The following is a 15,495-nucleotide window of genomic DNA, read 5'->3' on the forward strand; positions in this document are numbered from 1 at the left end:
GGCTCTAAGAAAGCAAGAACAGGACTGCTGCTCCAGCCTGCAGAATGAGCAAGGCTGCCATGCACACCAAGGAGACATTTGTTACTACTTGTGATTTAAGTGTTATTGTTTGGCCAATATAAGTAAGAACAGTTAGGTCTGGTTTGGCCTAGACAGTAGGAAGAAATACAGAGAATATTAAAATGTTTCTAATTATAAATTCCCAAGCCAAGTCCACTCAGTTCTAGTCACTCAAGACAGGCACGAGCATTCTCAGAAAACCCAAGAGACAGTATTTCTGACTTCATACATTCTAGTAGAATGTAGGGACAACTATTCTTCAATGGCAGTGTGAAGTCTTTTCCCATTTTCATCTCACTGTAGGAGAAATATATTTTTGGTATTCCTTGAGAGGAACTGGGTTTATCCTTAATTGTAAATGCTCTATGGTCATTCTTGTACATAAATCTCTGTACATCTCTATTTTCTTATAATCCAATTCCTGAAGTTTAATTTACTGGACTAAAGACATGCTTATTATTAATTTAATTTACTGGACCAAAGAGGAAGGACATTGTTAGCATTTTTGAGAAAGATTAAACCAATTTAACTTATATGAGAAATGTATGTGTTGGTGACAGTGTTTTTCTGGGCACAAACTCAAAGCACTACAATATTTTATTCATCATTATTTTGAAAGACAAAAGTGGCATTTGTTTTTGTTTGTACTTCTTTGATTAGTAAAGTTACACACTTTTCCGTATACTTATTCACCGCTGTATTTTTAATTTGAAAACTACCTATTTATAACTTTATGCATCTTCTTCCTTGATTACTTCTGTTCCAAGAACTTAGCAGTCTAATACATTTCGCATAACTTTGCAAAAACACTCCCAGTTACCAACAATATAGAAAAAGTTTTAAAAGATATCAAAGAAGAAAAAGTAGCATAATTTTAGGATCTCACTAAAATATACCTCAGGTATAATCAGTTTTTTAGTCAGCTTCTTTGTATTTAAGATTAAAAGTATTTTTCTTTTACCATTGAATTCTTCAACTTCCAGCTCTGGAGCTACCAGGTAATACTGTTCACACAGCATCTTGGCTGTTTCATATGCATCTGCAAAGAGAGAAAAGTTTAGCTGCTGCACTCAAGACAGGCACCAATGCATGTGTACATGTGTGTATGTATGTGCGCATAATAAACAGTCTAAACTGACATATTTAAAATAAATCAACTACCCTCTTTTAAAATAGTCTCTTTGACTTTAATAAAGTTATTATGGGATTAAAACAAAATTTCTCTTTCCTTAAAGTTTTAATAGCCATAACCATGTCAAAAATTAGATTAATAAATATAGCTAGCTCTATGACCACCACAGTTAACTTTTAATCATTCCTAAGTTATTTTTTATAAAAATCTACAACTTAAGACTATAAATACTATGCAATCTGACTAAATTGTAGCAAAAGGTCATTTGTTATAATTTTAAAAATCATAATGTCAACAGTCTTATGATTTGCCAGTTACTTGTAAATGAAACATCTATCAGTATTTGCTGAATGAATGGGTTTCTGTGAGTCACACAATTTAAGTTGTTGGAGATATCACTATCACTTTAAAATGTTCTTTAAGTTAACAGTGCCAGGTTGGGACTGATAGTTATCCAAGTCTAAGGAGTAAGAGTTTACTTTTGAAAGGGGAAAAAAATAAAGGTTTAGGATAAGAAGATAGGGTGATTACAGAAATAGCTGGAAGAGAGAATTCAGGAGGTTCAAAAGATAAGGAACAAATTCAGAAGGCTAAAATGCCTTGTGACATATTGCTTTTTCACTTGAACTAGAAATAATCTTTACAAAAGAAACAACAACAAAATAATATGAGGTCAGGATTCATATCTTCTACTTGTTGTGTAACTTGCATAGAACTTAGTATAGTGCCTGTGTAGATGGTTAATAAATGTTCCTTGGTTTGATAAATTTTAAATGTTTTGATAACTTACTTTAAAAAGTTTATTGAGCTATAACTCTCATACAATTCACCTGTTTACAGTGTACATACAATCCACTGGTATTTAGTATATTTGACAAGTTCTATACGCATCACCACAGTCAGGTTTACATCATTTTCATTACTACAAAAAGAAGCCTCACACCCATTAGCCATCATTTACCTCTATCTAACCCTTGGCAATCATGGATCTACTTTGTTTCTAATACTTTGCCCACTCTGGACGCTTTAAATAAGTGGAATCATATAATGTGTGATATTTTATGTCTTCTTTTACTTAATATAATGCTTTCAAGGATCATCTATGTTGTAAATCAGTACTTCACAGTTTAATTGCTGAGTAATATTGTAGAAATATACCATATTTTTTACCCACTCATCAGTTGATAAGCATTTTGAGTTGTTTCTACTTTTTGGCCATTATAAATAATGCTTCTGTAAACATTCATGTCTAAGTTTTTGTATAAACATTCTTTCATTTCTCCTGGGCATATATCTAGGAGTAGAAAAATGCTGGATCATATAGCAACTCTACATTTAAGCATTTGAGATACTGCCAGATTGTTTGCCAAAGCAATTTTTTTGAAGTTTCACCTTTATAATTTTTAAAGATCAGATATTGAAATTACATTAAAATGCTTCACAGGTACATCTGCAATGTTTCCAACTATGTATAAGCTCTTGGATACAGGCTTGTACTTCTTTTATATTCACACATCCATAATGCACATACTTGTTGGAAATTAAAGAAATAAGAGAAAGAAGGGAAGAAAAAAGAAGAAAGGGGAAAATAAGCTCTACAGAATTTAAATGTTAAAAACTGACATTATCAACCTAAAATAATACAGAGATAATATTAAGGTATTTCCATACTAAGTTTTGGTTCATTTACCTTTGTTTACCTCATATTGATACCAAATTATAATTTTATATATTATTTGGCCTTGGTAAAAATTTGGATTGTTCTATTAAGCTTTAGAATGAAATCAATATGAAGAACTAAAGATACAGAAATAGAATAACTGAGGCTGGGATTGTGGCTCAGTGGTAGAGCACTTGCCTAGCATGTGTAAGACACTGGGTTCAATTATCAGCACCACATACAAATAAGTAAATAAAATTTAAAAAATTCATCAGCAACAAATAAAAAAAGAAATAGAATAACTGAAAAGATGAAATAATGAGGGACAGTGAAAAGGAATTAGAATAAGAGGAAAAAATTTTTTAAATAATCAATCAGTGTTAAAATAGACATTAAAGTTATATTGAATTTCAATTCTGAAAATAAAAGTTAAAAAATTAAATTATATTAATTTTTCAAGTTTTTTTTTCTTTTAGGATACAGTAAATCTCATAAAATATCCGTTAAATACTTCTGTAAAGAGCGGAAAATTCAAGACTCACTCTTTTTGCTTTGGCTACACCACCAAACAATGCTACATCTCCACCTAGTGATGTGATAGCACAAAGCCAACTATGAACTTCCAAGATCACACAGATTGAAGTCTAAAAATTATGGTTTGTTATATAGATACAAACCAATACATCACAAACCAATTTATCCAGGTGTTTAATAAAGATATTTAAACAGTGCTCTTTCTTTCACTTATAAAACAGAAAAATAAACTAAATTCACTTGATGTGCTAATTCTTCATCATATTAGCTTGCCCAGCAGCATAATTATGATAGTAATGAAAATGTGTTACACAAATATAACATGTGGAGGATAGTGGAGTCAGACAGAAGCTGTCAGCTTCAAATTCAAAGACCCAGTATAGCTTCTTAAATCACATATGAGTAAGAATTTTTAAAGTATCACTATAAATTATAGTTTATCAATGCTATAATCCAGAATTGCATGATCTTTGTAATACTCAAGATCACAATTTAGGCTCACATATACCAGCCAGGCAAAAGCATTTTGGGGGAATTACTGGTAAAATGTATATTGATAGGCATAAATTATCATAGCATATCATATAGACACAACACACTTAGTAAGTACATGTTAAATGGAACAGTCCTCTGGCCCATGATAAAGTTCTCCACATGCAGTCAACTACACTGATGAGAGGTGTTTTGTTGTTGTTGTTAGGGTCTGGAACTAGCAGCCTCAAGTAGTTCCCAAACATGGCTGTGTATAGAATTCATTCAAGTTAAGAAAAGTGCATATTATAAAATGAATCCCTAAAGATTATGAGGCCTGTGTTGAAAGCTAGGAACCCACATTTTAAAACCTTAGCAGGTAACTCTGAAGAGAAACTATATTGGGGGACTAATATAGTCCTGGAAAGTTGCCTGGAAAGTCAAGGCTGGGTCACACTTAATTCTGGCACTTTCTCTCATGAAATGAATGATCATGGGGTACTGGGGTGTTTGATAACACATATGTACTAAGACAGACATATAATATTATTTATTTAAGTAAATAATAAAAATCATCACTATAATAACCAAAATTCAACTATTAGCTTGTAAATTTCTTTTATATCTAGAGCAAAATGCAAGCTGTATTTACACGTTTTCTAATAAAATTGTTCTATTTTCTAACTAGAAATAAAAATTCAAAATAATTACAAATTAGCCAGTATTTACTGCTAATCTTTAAAAGAAAATATTAGGAAAGTATTATTATTTCCTCTGAACATTAGTGATAATAACTGTTTTAAGAATTTATTTGCAAAGATAATAAGGTGATCACAAAGTAATTAATAAAAATGTGGGTGTGGCACATACATACTCCCAGAGACTAACATGCTCAAACCATAAACACACAAGATTTAGAATTTAAAAGGCTGAGCCATAAAAAGTAAGGTAAAAGTTCACATAGCAACTAGCCTAATAGATACAACCTAGCCATGAATCAGTTTTAAGAAACAGGACACAAGAAAATTTAATAGATTAATGAGGTTGTTTTATTAGACCTTCTTACTCAAAATCTACCATAGAATTGTGCTACCAAAAATTAGCCTCTGTCCCAAATACATTCATTTGTTTACACATATCTAATGCAAGTCTAGACTAGCTCAACAGAGAGGATGAATCTGATTGCTGTAAAAACTTAAAGATGATAAGGTCACAAACTTTGAGTCTAATAGAACAGAGAAAAACATAGAAGCTTCAGGTTAAGGAGGTAACCATAAGTGACCATAAAGCATTACAAAGTCATGGATATGTTGCTTTTAATTTTTACTTTTTAATAAAAACAACCCCATACCATTATTGTCATCTGGTAATAACAAAAGGGTAATCAAAGCAATATGAACAAATACTTTAGGATTATACTCCTAAACAAAAACACTTAAAAAACAAAACTGTCTTCTCAATAATTCATGACTTCATTGATCATTTCTAGTTAGAGACACTTGGTAGCAGAGTAATATTATCTCCTTTGAGTACACAGTCACCCAGTTCTGTTCTTTACTTTGTTTTAAATCAATTTCTTCTGCATCATCTGATATGAGGTTCATATACTTCTTAAAACCAATGATTGAGCCCTCAACCTGCACATTCACTTGCTCATAGAGCCAAACCTGAAATTGGGAACTATTTTGCAAGTGTCTGAAGATGAAGTTGATGGGTTACACCTTCACTTTCTGCACTTTTTGATCTTGGCCACAGTACACTAAAATGGAAGTTCACAAACACCACAATGACCTAGAGGCTCCTCAGATAGAAACTTCCAGATCTGGTATACTATTTTCTAGAAACCCTTCCAAATTATAAAGTAATTCTAATAATCGATGTTTATCATAATTTTTCCTACCAAAAACCAATCCCGAGTATGAACTATTAGTTTCTTAAGGAGTAGATCTTCCCAGACCCCCAAACCAGAGCAGACTGGATAAGTAGAACCAATATCCCTGGCTGACCAGAATCCTCAAACTTGTAGTCACAGATGATAACCAAAAAATAAATAAATAAGTAAATAAAAATGAGCAGCACAAATTAAATTCATCTTTTGAAAATTTAGGATAGGGACACTTAGGATGATCAGGAAGGGCAGGAACCAAGAGGGCACAATGAGAATTATCATGATTGCCCTAAACAAACTGCACCTAAGTAAGCCGGTTTTGTATAGACAAAAACAGGTAAATTAAGGAGGCAAAGAAAGGTGGAGAGGACATGACTTGGCCACTACAGATGCAAAGATACCAAGAAAACAATCTTGTTTTCTGCTTTCCAATTCCAGTTTCTATTGCTCCAATTGTTAAAGTGCTTCCTATCCTTGGATTACTACGCAACCAGTAGGGTTCTTTTAATAAATCTGTTTCTTGAGTTAATGCGAGCAGGTCTTTGTTTCTTTCAACTTGAAGAGCCTAAATGAGAGCATAAGACATTATTTCTGAACCAGAATAATGCCACACTTTCAGGAGACCATTTGTATGCTATTACACTAAGCAAAAATAGCATATAGGGACAACATGGGCAAGTTAACATCATTGTGAGAGTAGACTTTTCTACCAAGTATATAAGTGTGTACCTTTAAAATGATCCAACTACAGGATTTTTCAATTTCACTTCCTGGTTTCTTACAAAGAAAGGAGGGAAAAGGGTCACAATGGAAGAAGGCACCTCCCAAAGGATAATAGAACCTGCTTTACAACACTAATTCTAGCATTCACTACCTGAGTCTATAATTTGCAGATGTGTAAAGGTAGATAATTAATGTGCTAAATAAGCAGCAAGGAGGCATGCTTCAAGGTTCTGCACATTCAATTAACATTAGGCAGGGTGCACCCCCACTTTTGTATGCTTATACAACTGTCTAGGCAAAAATAAAAATATTGTCCCTTCCACCTAAAAGTTTTCTATAGTTTTCCTCAAGGGATCTAAGTATGGGATCATTGTTAGTTCATTGACATTCATGAAGGTATGTAAAACACACCCCTGTGTGCACACACAGGTACACGCATGTACACACACACACACACACACACACACACACACACACGTCCTTTTGGGATAGACATTTGACTATGCTTAAACTATGGGAGATCTTCACAGCTGTGTAAAGCTATCATTAATACCCAGAACTTTTACACTTTCTACATCAAGTTTCTTAAACCAAACAGAAGGAAAATCGTTGCATATAGAGAACTTGTGTGAGAAGATAAACTGAGCAGTCTTGGAGGATGATGAGAGATATAAAAAGTCAGTGTGAAAACACCAACTACTCTAAAAAGAGGAAGGGAGTGGTAAGATTTCACTAAGAGTAAAAGGAAGTTGACATACATTTCTTCCTGTCCTCAGCAATATTTGGAGGTACTGGAGAGAAGAGCTGGGGCCTGGGTCTTGTGAGGCTTTTTGATTAGCTGCTCCTGAGATGTTTGGGGATAGAGACTCCAAGGATTTCAACTAGAAGACAGAAGAACTTTTAGGCCTTTTGACCTTTGACATTCTCTGCCTTGTTTGTTTGTGTCCAGTCTTATTTTGAGCTAGAAAAAGCTTCTGCTTAGGTATTCAGACACTCAGGAAATTAAGAGTAGGGCCTGTAGGAAGTGAAGCAGAAAGAAAGCTGACTGTCAAACTTTGATTTAATCTACAGGGGAAAAAAAAGATCTTTAGGTTTCCTTTTAGATTGCCTAGCCCATTTTGCCATGGTACAAACAGTAATTGATTTAAGGCCAATCCTCGATTGAGGAATAAAGATTATATATGCTTGACTGGAAAAACTACTTGAATAGAGATGATGAGTATCACAGACCAAGTGTAGGAACAGAGGGCAGGACAGAGGCTATTACTGTCAGGTCTTGAATGTACCCAGAAGGTTGTATGTGATAGGCATTAGTGCTGGAAATGGGGAAATACACAAATACTATAAATTTCACAGAGTATTCACAGTATTTGCAGTTACATACTGACCTATAAATCTGATGTGAGTTCAATGCATAAAACAGTGTTCTTGCTAGATTATAAAAACAGGTTCTTTTTATTCTCTTCTCTCTTTTTCCACATATTCTAAATTTTCTTCACTGAGCACTTTCATTATTTTGGCAATATGGTATTAGTCTTCTTAACTGCCCCAACTGGGGATAGGAGCTGGCTAAACTGGGAAATCATAAATATACCTTAAAATACAAATTTTGCAAGAGGAATTCAACTCAGGGGGCACTTGACCACTGAGCCACATCCCCAGCCTTATTTTGTATTTTATCTAGAGACAGGGTCTCACTGAGCTGCTTAGTACCTCATTGTTGCTGAGGCTGGCTTTGAACACATGATCCTTGTGTCTCAGCCTCCCGAGCCTCTGGGATTACAGGCGTGCGCCTCTGTACCCAGCTCTTAAAATGCAAATTTGAATATACAATTTAGTCTGCCAATAAGGTCATGTAAGCCCAAAGTCTTTTCTTTGAATATGGATTATTTTGGGGTTTCAGGTTATCTTTCTTGGATAAACAACACCATATCAATGAATTATAATTCCTATTTCTTTAAAGTGTTATAAGATTGCAGATACTCATAAGCAATCTGATTATGGATTCCTTCTAAGATTTTAACTTTTTGTTGGCCTATAATTTAATAATTTTCTTGTTCACAGTAATTTCATTAAATTTAAGAGACTTTCCCTTATTGAGTTTCTCCAAAGCAATAAATTTGGTTCTAATGAGAAAAGTCACATTTCTTCAGTTTACATGCCATTTAAATAAATTAGGTAATCACAAAAGGCACTGTAACTTATACCAAGTTTAGGTACAAATAAGTGACCCTTAGTAAGTACACACCTTACTGGGTGGAAGCAGAAGTACAAACACATTCTACAAAATATATACCAGCCAAAAAAATGTGCTAGAATATCAATATGCATGATGTACAAAGGAAAAGATGGGTGTCAGAAAAGTTAATTATGAAGAATTATAATGCATTCCACTATCATATATAAATAAAAAGATTTAAAAATTTAAAAAATTAGGACATGATGAAAAAAGAAAAAAAAGAAAAGTTAATTATGTGGATGTTGCTTTAGAGCTTTTATGTACTTTTTGAATCTGAAACCACCCTCTACTGTTTTGTCCCCTCTTAAGGGAAGAGGTTGTTGAAAGATGAAAAATATTGTTTGAAAGATACACAGGGGAAAAGAGTGCATAACAATCTCTTCTTATTCCATGAGTGTGGGGGTAGAATCTATATGTATACATCCAAGTGTGTGTGCTCATGCACATGTATGCATGTATATATATACAGAGAAGTGGAATTATGAGGCATAGAGAAGTGGGGGAAGTGACTTTCATTGGATAGAGCTTCACCAGGAATTTAGGCTTTAGTTACAGTGGATAAGCAGTAGAAATAATTTGCACAAGCAGAGGTAGTCCACTTTGTTCATAGTATACTACTAGGTATAAAGTGAAAAAGGGCAGAAGGAGTGAAGAAAAAATTATGACTAAGTACAGGAAGAGTGGGGAAAAGAAAGGGATTTTAGCCTATGATCAAAACTGTGAATAAAAGGGATCTGGATCTTAAATGTTCCCCAAAGACCATGTATTGACAGCTTGTGGTGCAATGGGGAGGTCATGGAACCATTAGGAGGCAGGGACTGGTGGAAGGAAGTTAGGTCACTGGGGGCATACTCTTAAAAGAGGTATTGAGCCCTGTTAATGGTTTAAATATGAGGTATCCCTCAAAGCTCTTGTGTGAGACAATGCAAGAAAATCTCAGTATGAAATGATTGGATTATGAGAGTATTAACCTAATCAGTGTGTTAACCCACTTAACTATGGATAAGATAGAGTGTGGCTGAAGGATATAGGTCACTGAGGGCATGCCTTTGGTGTATATATTTCATCTCTGGTGAGCAGAGCTCAGTCTCTCTCTGGTTGTCAGTTTCCATGTCCTGAGCATCTGTTCTCCTCCTTACCCTTCTGTGATGGTGTTTGCCTCATTCTGGGCCCAGAGCAACATAGTAGTCAGGTGTCTATGGACTGAGACCTCTGAAACTTTGTGGATGCCAAATAAACTTTTCCTCCTCTAAGATTGTTTTTGTCAGGGCTTTTGGTCACAGTGGTGAAAAAGCTAACTAAAACAGGACCCCAAGTCTCTTCCTCTCTCTTTCACTTCCTACCTGGCAGGTAGTGGACAGGCCTCCTCCATGCACTCCTGCCATGATGAATTATGCTGCCACAGGTCCAAAGTGATAAGGCCAAGTGACCATAGACTCAAACCTCTAAGACCATGAGCATAAATAAATCTTCCCTCCATTTAAGTTGTTTATCTCAGGTGTTTTCTTGCAGTGATGGAAAGCTAACACAAAGAGGCTAAGAGGTATGCTATCAGCGTAAACTTCCAGGCTTTTTTCAAATATGTATTGAACTAATTTACAAATAGTCTTCAGCTAGTTTTTTGGTACAAATTTCTGTCATTAAGTGGAGTGATGGGCTGGATGTGGTGGTACACACCTATAATTCCAGCATTCAGGATACTGAGCCAGGAGGATTACAAATTCAAGGCCAGCCTTGGAAACTTAGAGAGACGCTGCCTCAAAATAAATAAATAAATAAATAAATAGGACTGCAAAGTAGCTCAGTGGTAAATTACTCCTGGGTTAAATTCCTAGTACCAAAAAAACAAACAAAAAAATGGAGTAATGCAAAAGTGTATGAGAGTAATTCTGGACTTTTAGACATTTACACCCAGTTGAGAAAGAATAACATAAGAATAAATAATGACAAGACCAGGTAATATGTATTAAATATAATAGAGCAATACAGACAGTATGTGCCATAAAACAAAACAATAGATTCTTTTTTTTAAAGAGAAAGTAGAGAGAGAGAGAGAGAGAGAATTTTAATATTTATTTTTTTAGTTATCAGCAGACACTTTGTATGTGGTGCTGAGGATGGAACCTGGGCCGCACGCATGCCAGGCGAGCGCGCTCCCACTTGAGCCACATCCCCAGCCCAAAAATAATAGATTATTTTGGCCTTAGGTATAAAGTTACAGAAGATCCCTCCTTGAACTCCCCACAGGCCTTTGACTCACTTCAACAATGTTAAATCTCTCTGTTCTATAGTAGTCACAGTTTCATAAAATTCCTGGTTACTTACCAAGTTCTACTGGCTCTTGGTTAAAACTTCCCCTAAAAATCAGTGAAAGACTTTATTTGTGAAGAAACAATGAGATAATTAAAATGAGTGTTTTCAAGACTTTATCATAAAGAATTTCAAACATACGGGCTGGGGATATAGCTCATTGGTAGAGAATTTGCCTACCATGTTCAATCCACAGTACCACAAAACCAAAAACCATACCACAGTACAGAACATAATATAATGAATCCCCATGTGCTCATTAATAGCCTCAACAATTTTCAACACATACCCAATCTTTCTCATCCCCCTCACTCTATATAATTTTGAAGCAAATCCATCATTTTATATCATACAAAATATTTTTAAATACCTCTCTCAAAGCTAGAATTCTTCTAAAATACATAGCCACAAACAAAAATCATACCAAAAATATTTCTTTAATATCAAATATCCAGTATTCAAAATTTCAATTGTCTCTTAAGAGCCCTATACTGCCATTTTACAGATAAAGAAACTAAAGCCCAATGAGGTTACATAACAGTTCAAGGTCACCCAGCTAACCCACATGCTCATTAGCTGATAATAAACACAATGTGTGATAGCCATTTTATGGAATATTTTTCAGCCATAAAAAAGGAATGCAGTGGCCTGGGGGTGTAGCTCAGTGGTAAAGCACTTGCCTAGCATTAGTTTGCTTCCCAACACTGCAAAAAAAATTGAAAATAAAAAATAAAATAAATGAAAAAAGAAGGAATGTGCTGCTGATAAGCACTACAAAATGGATGGCATATAAAAACATTATACTCAGTGAAAGGAGCCAGTCACCAAAGACTACATATTTTATATATTGAAATGTCCAGAATAAGGGAGTCTATATAGAGACAGAAAGTAGATTAATGGTTGCCTAAGGCTGAGGAAAGGAATAGCAGAGAGTAATTATTAATGGGTACAGGGTCTTTTTGGAGTGAAGAAAAATGTTCTAAAATTAGATTGTGGTGATGGGTGCACAATTCTGTAAATATACTAAAAACCACTGAATTGTATACACACTTTAAATTGGTGAATTGAATAGTATTAGAATATGTCTCAACTTGCTGAGTAAATTATCAAAAGGTTTAAAATGTATCAAACCAAGGAATATTTACAGATCATCTACACAAGTATCATACTACATTCTATGCAAGTTAGAAAACAATTTTAAGACACAAAACCTGACCTTAAATTGTTCATAAGTCAAGAGAAAAGGTACACATGCAAAATACAGACTGAATTTGCACCTTATAACTGAAATAATGTGAGTAAATATTTTCTGACTATGCAGAGGCCAAAGCAGTTTGATAATCAGGCTGAGCTAAGGCCAGCAGGCCTGGGTCCTCCTCCCTGGATTTAGAAATGCCCAGGGTAAACAAATTGCATAGGTTTTCCTTTGTTGTGAGTGCTGAAGAGCAACAGAGTTCCTTGATGAAAACCAGGGAGAGTTGTGGTCATGAAAATGTATCAGGTTGAGTGTTTAGAGGAGGGAGATGAGGAACACAATAGGAGATAAAATGTAGGAAAAGAGACAGGTTGGGGATCTGAGGCTACACAGAGTAATTATAATACTGAAAAAAACTGAAGCACAGGAACCTAGTAGATCACTTATAACCAATCAGGCTACATGGAGATAACAATTTACCTTCAAGGAATTATGAAATTGCTGTTCAAACTTAAATTGCCTGGGTACCAGGGATTTATGACTACATGGCCCAGTTTTATCCACCCTAAGGCTACTTGCAGTGTCTAACTAAGCTCACATGCCACATAGATTCTCACTAGGAGTGCACAACAGAAAGATGCTTACATTTTACAAATATATGAACTCAACCTAATTTTATAACAAGGAAATTTTCAAATGATGTTGGCAATCAAAGCTGAGAATTTTACTCAAATTTTTAGTGTATAAGAGAAAACTACAAGTATAGCCCTAATCAATGAAGTAGAACATATATATCTAAAAACAACAAATTAAAAAAATATTAAACACACAAAAAAGAAGCTAACATTTTGAACATTAAAAATTATGCATCTTTTCTTAGAACTGTTTACAAAGAACACTTCATATTTGGATTAAGTGGCGTGGGTTTAAGGTGGCCTGATGAATCAGCAGTAAACATAACAATATAACCCTATGGCCAATCTGCCTCCAATAAACCACAACACTATTTGGGTTGCAGCTGAAATGCTATATCAGTCTCCTTACCTTTCACCACATCAGCCACATTACAGGTGGGATCAATACTTCCTATATGTTTAGGATGAGCAGGATTAGTGTCACCACCAAATAGAAGTGCTAAATGAACACAAAAGGAAAGGGAGAAGATTTTTAAACAAAGCATTCTGGGATGATCAAGCAGAGAAATATGAGTTTATAAGCATTGAAAGGCTCCCTTATATGTAAGAATCATTTTAGTGTCCCTAATGACTTAAAGCAATGGAATGCATGTAATTGATGGAGGAGAAACTCCACCAACGAATGAAGAAATAAGAATGTGCTTTTAAGACTCATCAGTTATAGTCAGTGGGTGCTAGGTGCCCAACCTGTTCTCCCCCAACCAGTGTGACTTGGATGAAGAAACTTACTTTCATCCTTAGCCAAGTTTATCCACCTTCCCAGGACTACTGCAGACATTTATCTCAACATTTGCTAAATATTTAGAACACATAGTCTTTACCATTTGGATAGGTCTGTGATGTTCTTCACTGGCAGCATTTCAAAAGCTTTCATCATAGAGATTATTTTTCAATGTCACATACACAAACAATATTTGTTCAAGTATTTTAAAAAGAACATTCAGAAAATTTCACCATACACAAGTACTGCAAATTTTATTTCTGAACAAAAGTCAAGAAACCCCAAAGAAAAAAGCAACCTCAGTCCAAATGTTTTATAGGTGCAGTTATTTTAAATCAGGTAAAAAATTGAAAATAACTTAGATACTACAAAAAAGGCCTAAATAAAACAGAACAGATTTTGAATTATGAAAAATGGTAAATATGGGCATTAGACCAGTACATAAAGTTTCAACTGATTAAGGGGAAGGAATCAGAGATATACGTTTAGCCAATGATCTAAAAATGTAGATATATGTCTAAATCTACATACTTAGATCCCAAAAGAAATTTCAGTTATCTAAGTAATTTAGCTGAGTAGTATTTAGAGTCTTTTCTCATCTAAATTTCCTGTAAATGTCATACATTTCTGTCACACATTTAAGTAAACCATATTTAATAGTTGTGTAACATTTGCTTATCCAATGAATCAAATTAGTAAAATAAAGGTGCTCTATCCATTTTCTGATTCAGCAAAGAGGATGAATTAGGCTCTAGACATATGAATGCTTTTTATTAAGAATTATGAAATCAGCCAAAGATATAACACTGAAAATGAGCTAAAAAGCTTATTGTATTGAGAGAATTTTTGTTTTCTTCATATCTGCTTAGAAAGTGAACTAAAACTCTCAATGCAGGATTAGGCACTGACAATCTTGCTTAATCAGATTTCACTGATATTTTAAAATACAGGATTGATTGCTCATATTGCCAACATGCTAATTCAATATTTCCTGGTACCAGATATTCTTAAAACTAAAAAGGAAAACATACAATAACTTGAACAAAGAGTATAACATACTCTCAGAGACACATAAAATTATTCAGAGATGAATGCACAGCTGCCATTAAAGCTAGTCCCTTTGTCTACCAGGACTATAATGGCAAAGACTTAAGTGGCAGGGAGTGGTCCTATCTAAGATGAACATCAACAATTAGTATTCAATAATACCAATTAACAGCCTTTTAACAGGATTTACTTAGGAAAAACTAAATTAGCAATGAAATTTTTATAGCCAAAAATGTAGGTCAGTAAATTAAAAGTGAAATAAGAAGAATACTGGGAAAAATCACTGTGGTTACCTCTGTAAAAGGATCAACAAAACTCAACTTACTGTGCTGGTTAATAAGCATGCGGAAAGATATGCGGTTGGTATAAAATCGATCCAGAAAATATTGGATGTTACTGCTAATGAAGGGGTCAAACCCAAACTTCTCCTTATATTCAATCACTCCTTGAGCCATTGTAGGAACCACATCATTGTGCCTATTTCTGACTTTAATCAGAACTTGTAGAAAGCTGTATGGGAAAGAAAGAAAACACAGTCAGTCTTTACATCTCATGGGCTAATACACACACTTCTCAACTCCATCCCCAGACTGGTTAATCTGCTGGTATTTTTATAGGTCGACATTATTCTCATCAAGGAAATACTCACAAGAAACAAAAACTTTAACCAAGTGTTAGCTTGAAATTTCCTACAGAAGTTCTTTTCAGAGATGCAAAAAGTAGAAGGTTCTGGTAAGGAAAAAAAATGCTCAACTACCTTATTAGGACTCCAATGACTTTTTAAATTCCTTTTATTTGTTCTAATTAGTTATACAACATA

At 34.4% G+C, this 15,495-nt stretch overlaps 1 protein-coding gene and 1 pseudogene across 1 annotated transcript in view; both read right to left on the reverse strand.

The window, feature by feature from the left end:
* Positions 1-15,495, reverse strand: part of Pdk3 (pyruvate dehydrogenase kinase 3) — an 80,991-nt gene that overhangs the window by 25,639 nt on the left and 39,857 nt on the right. Inside the window, exons 4-6 of the mRNA XM_005334794.4 lie at positions 15,001-15,185; positions 13,257-13,346; positions 1,022-1,099 (exon numbers count right to left, since the gene is read on the reverse strand). Of these exons, the coding sequence (XP_005334851.1) occupies positions 1,022-1,099; positions 13,257-13,346; positions 15,001-15,185 (353 nt within the window). The remainder of the gene's footprint in view (positions 1-1,021; positions 1,100-13,256; positions 13,347-15,000; positions 15,186-15,495) is intronic.
* Positions 5,205-10,092, reverse strand: LOC106145172 (small nuclear ribonucleoprotein E pseudogene; annotated as a pseudogene).

This window comes from Ictidomys tridecemlineatus, chromosome X (assembly GCF_052094955.1).
Source record: "Ictidomys tridecemlineatus isolate mIctTri1 chromosome X, mIctTri1.hap1, whole genome shotgun sequence".
Lineage (NCBI taxonomy): Eukaryota > Metazoa > Chordata > Mammalia > Rodentia > Sciuridae > Ictidomys > Ictidomys tridecemlineatus.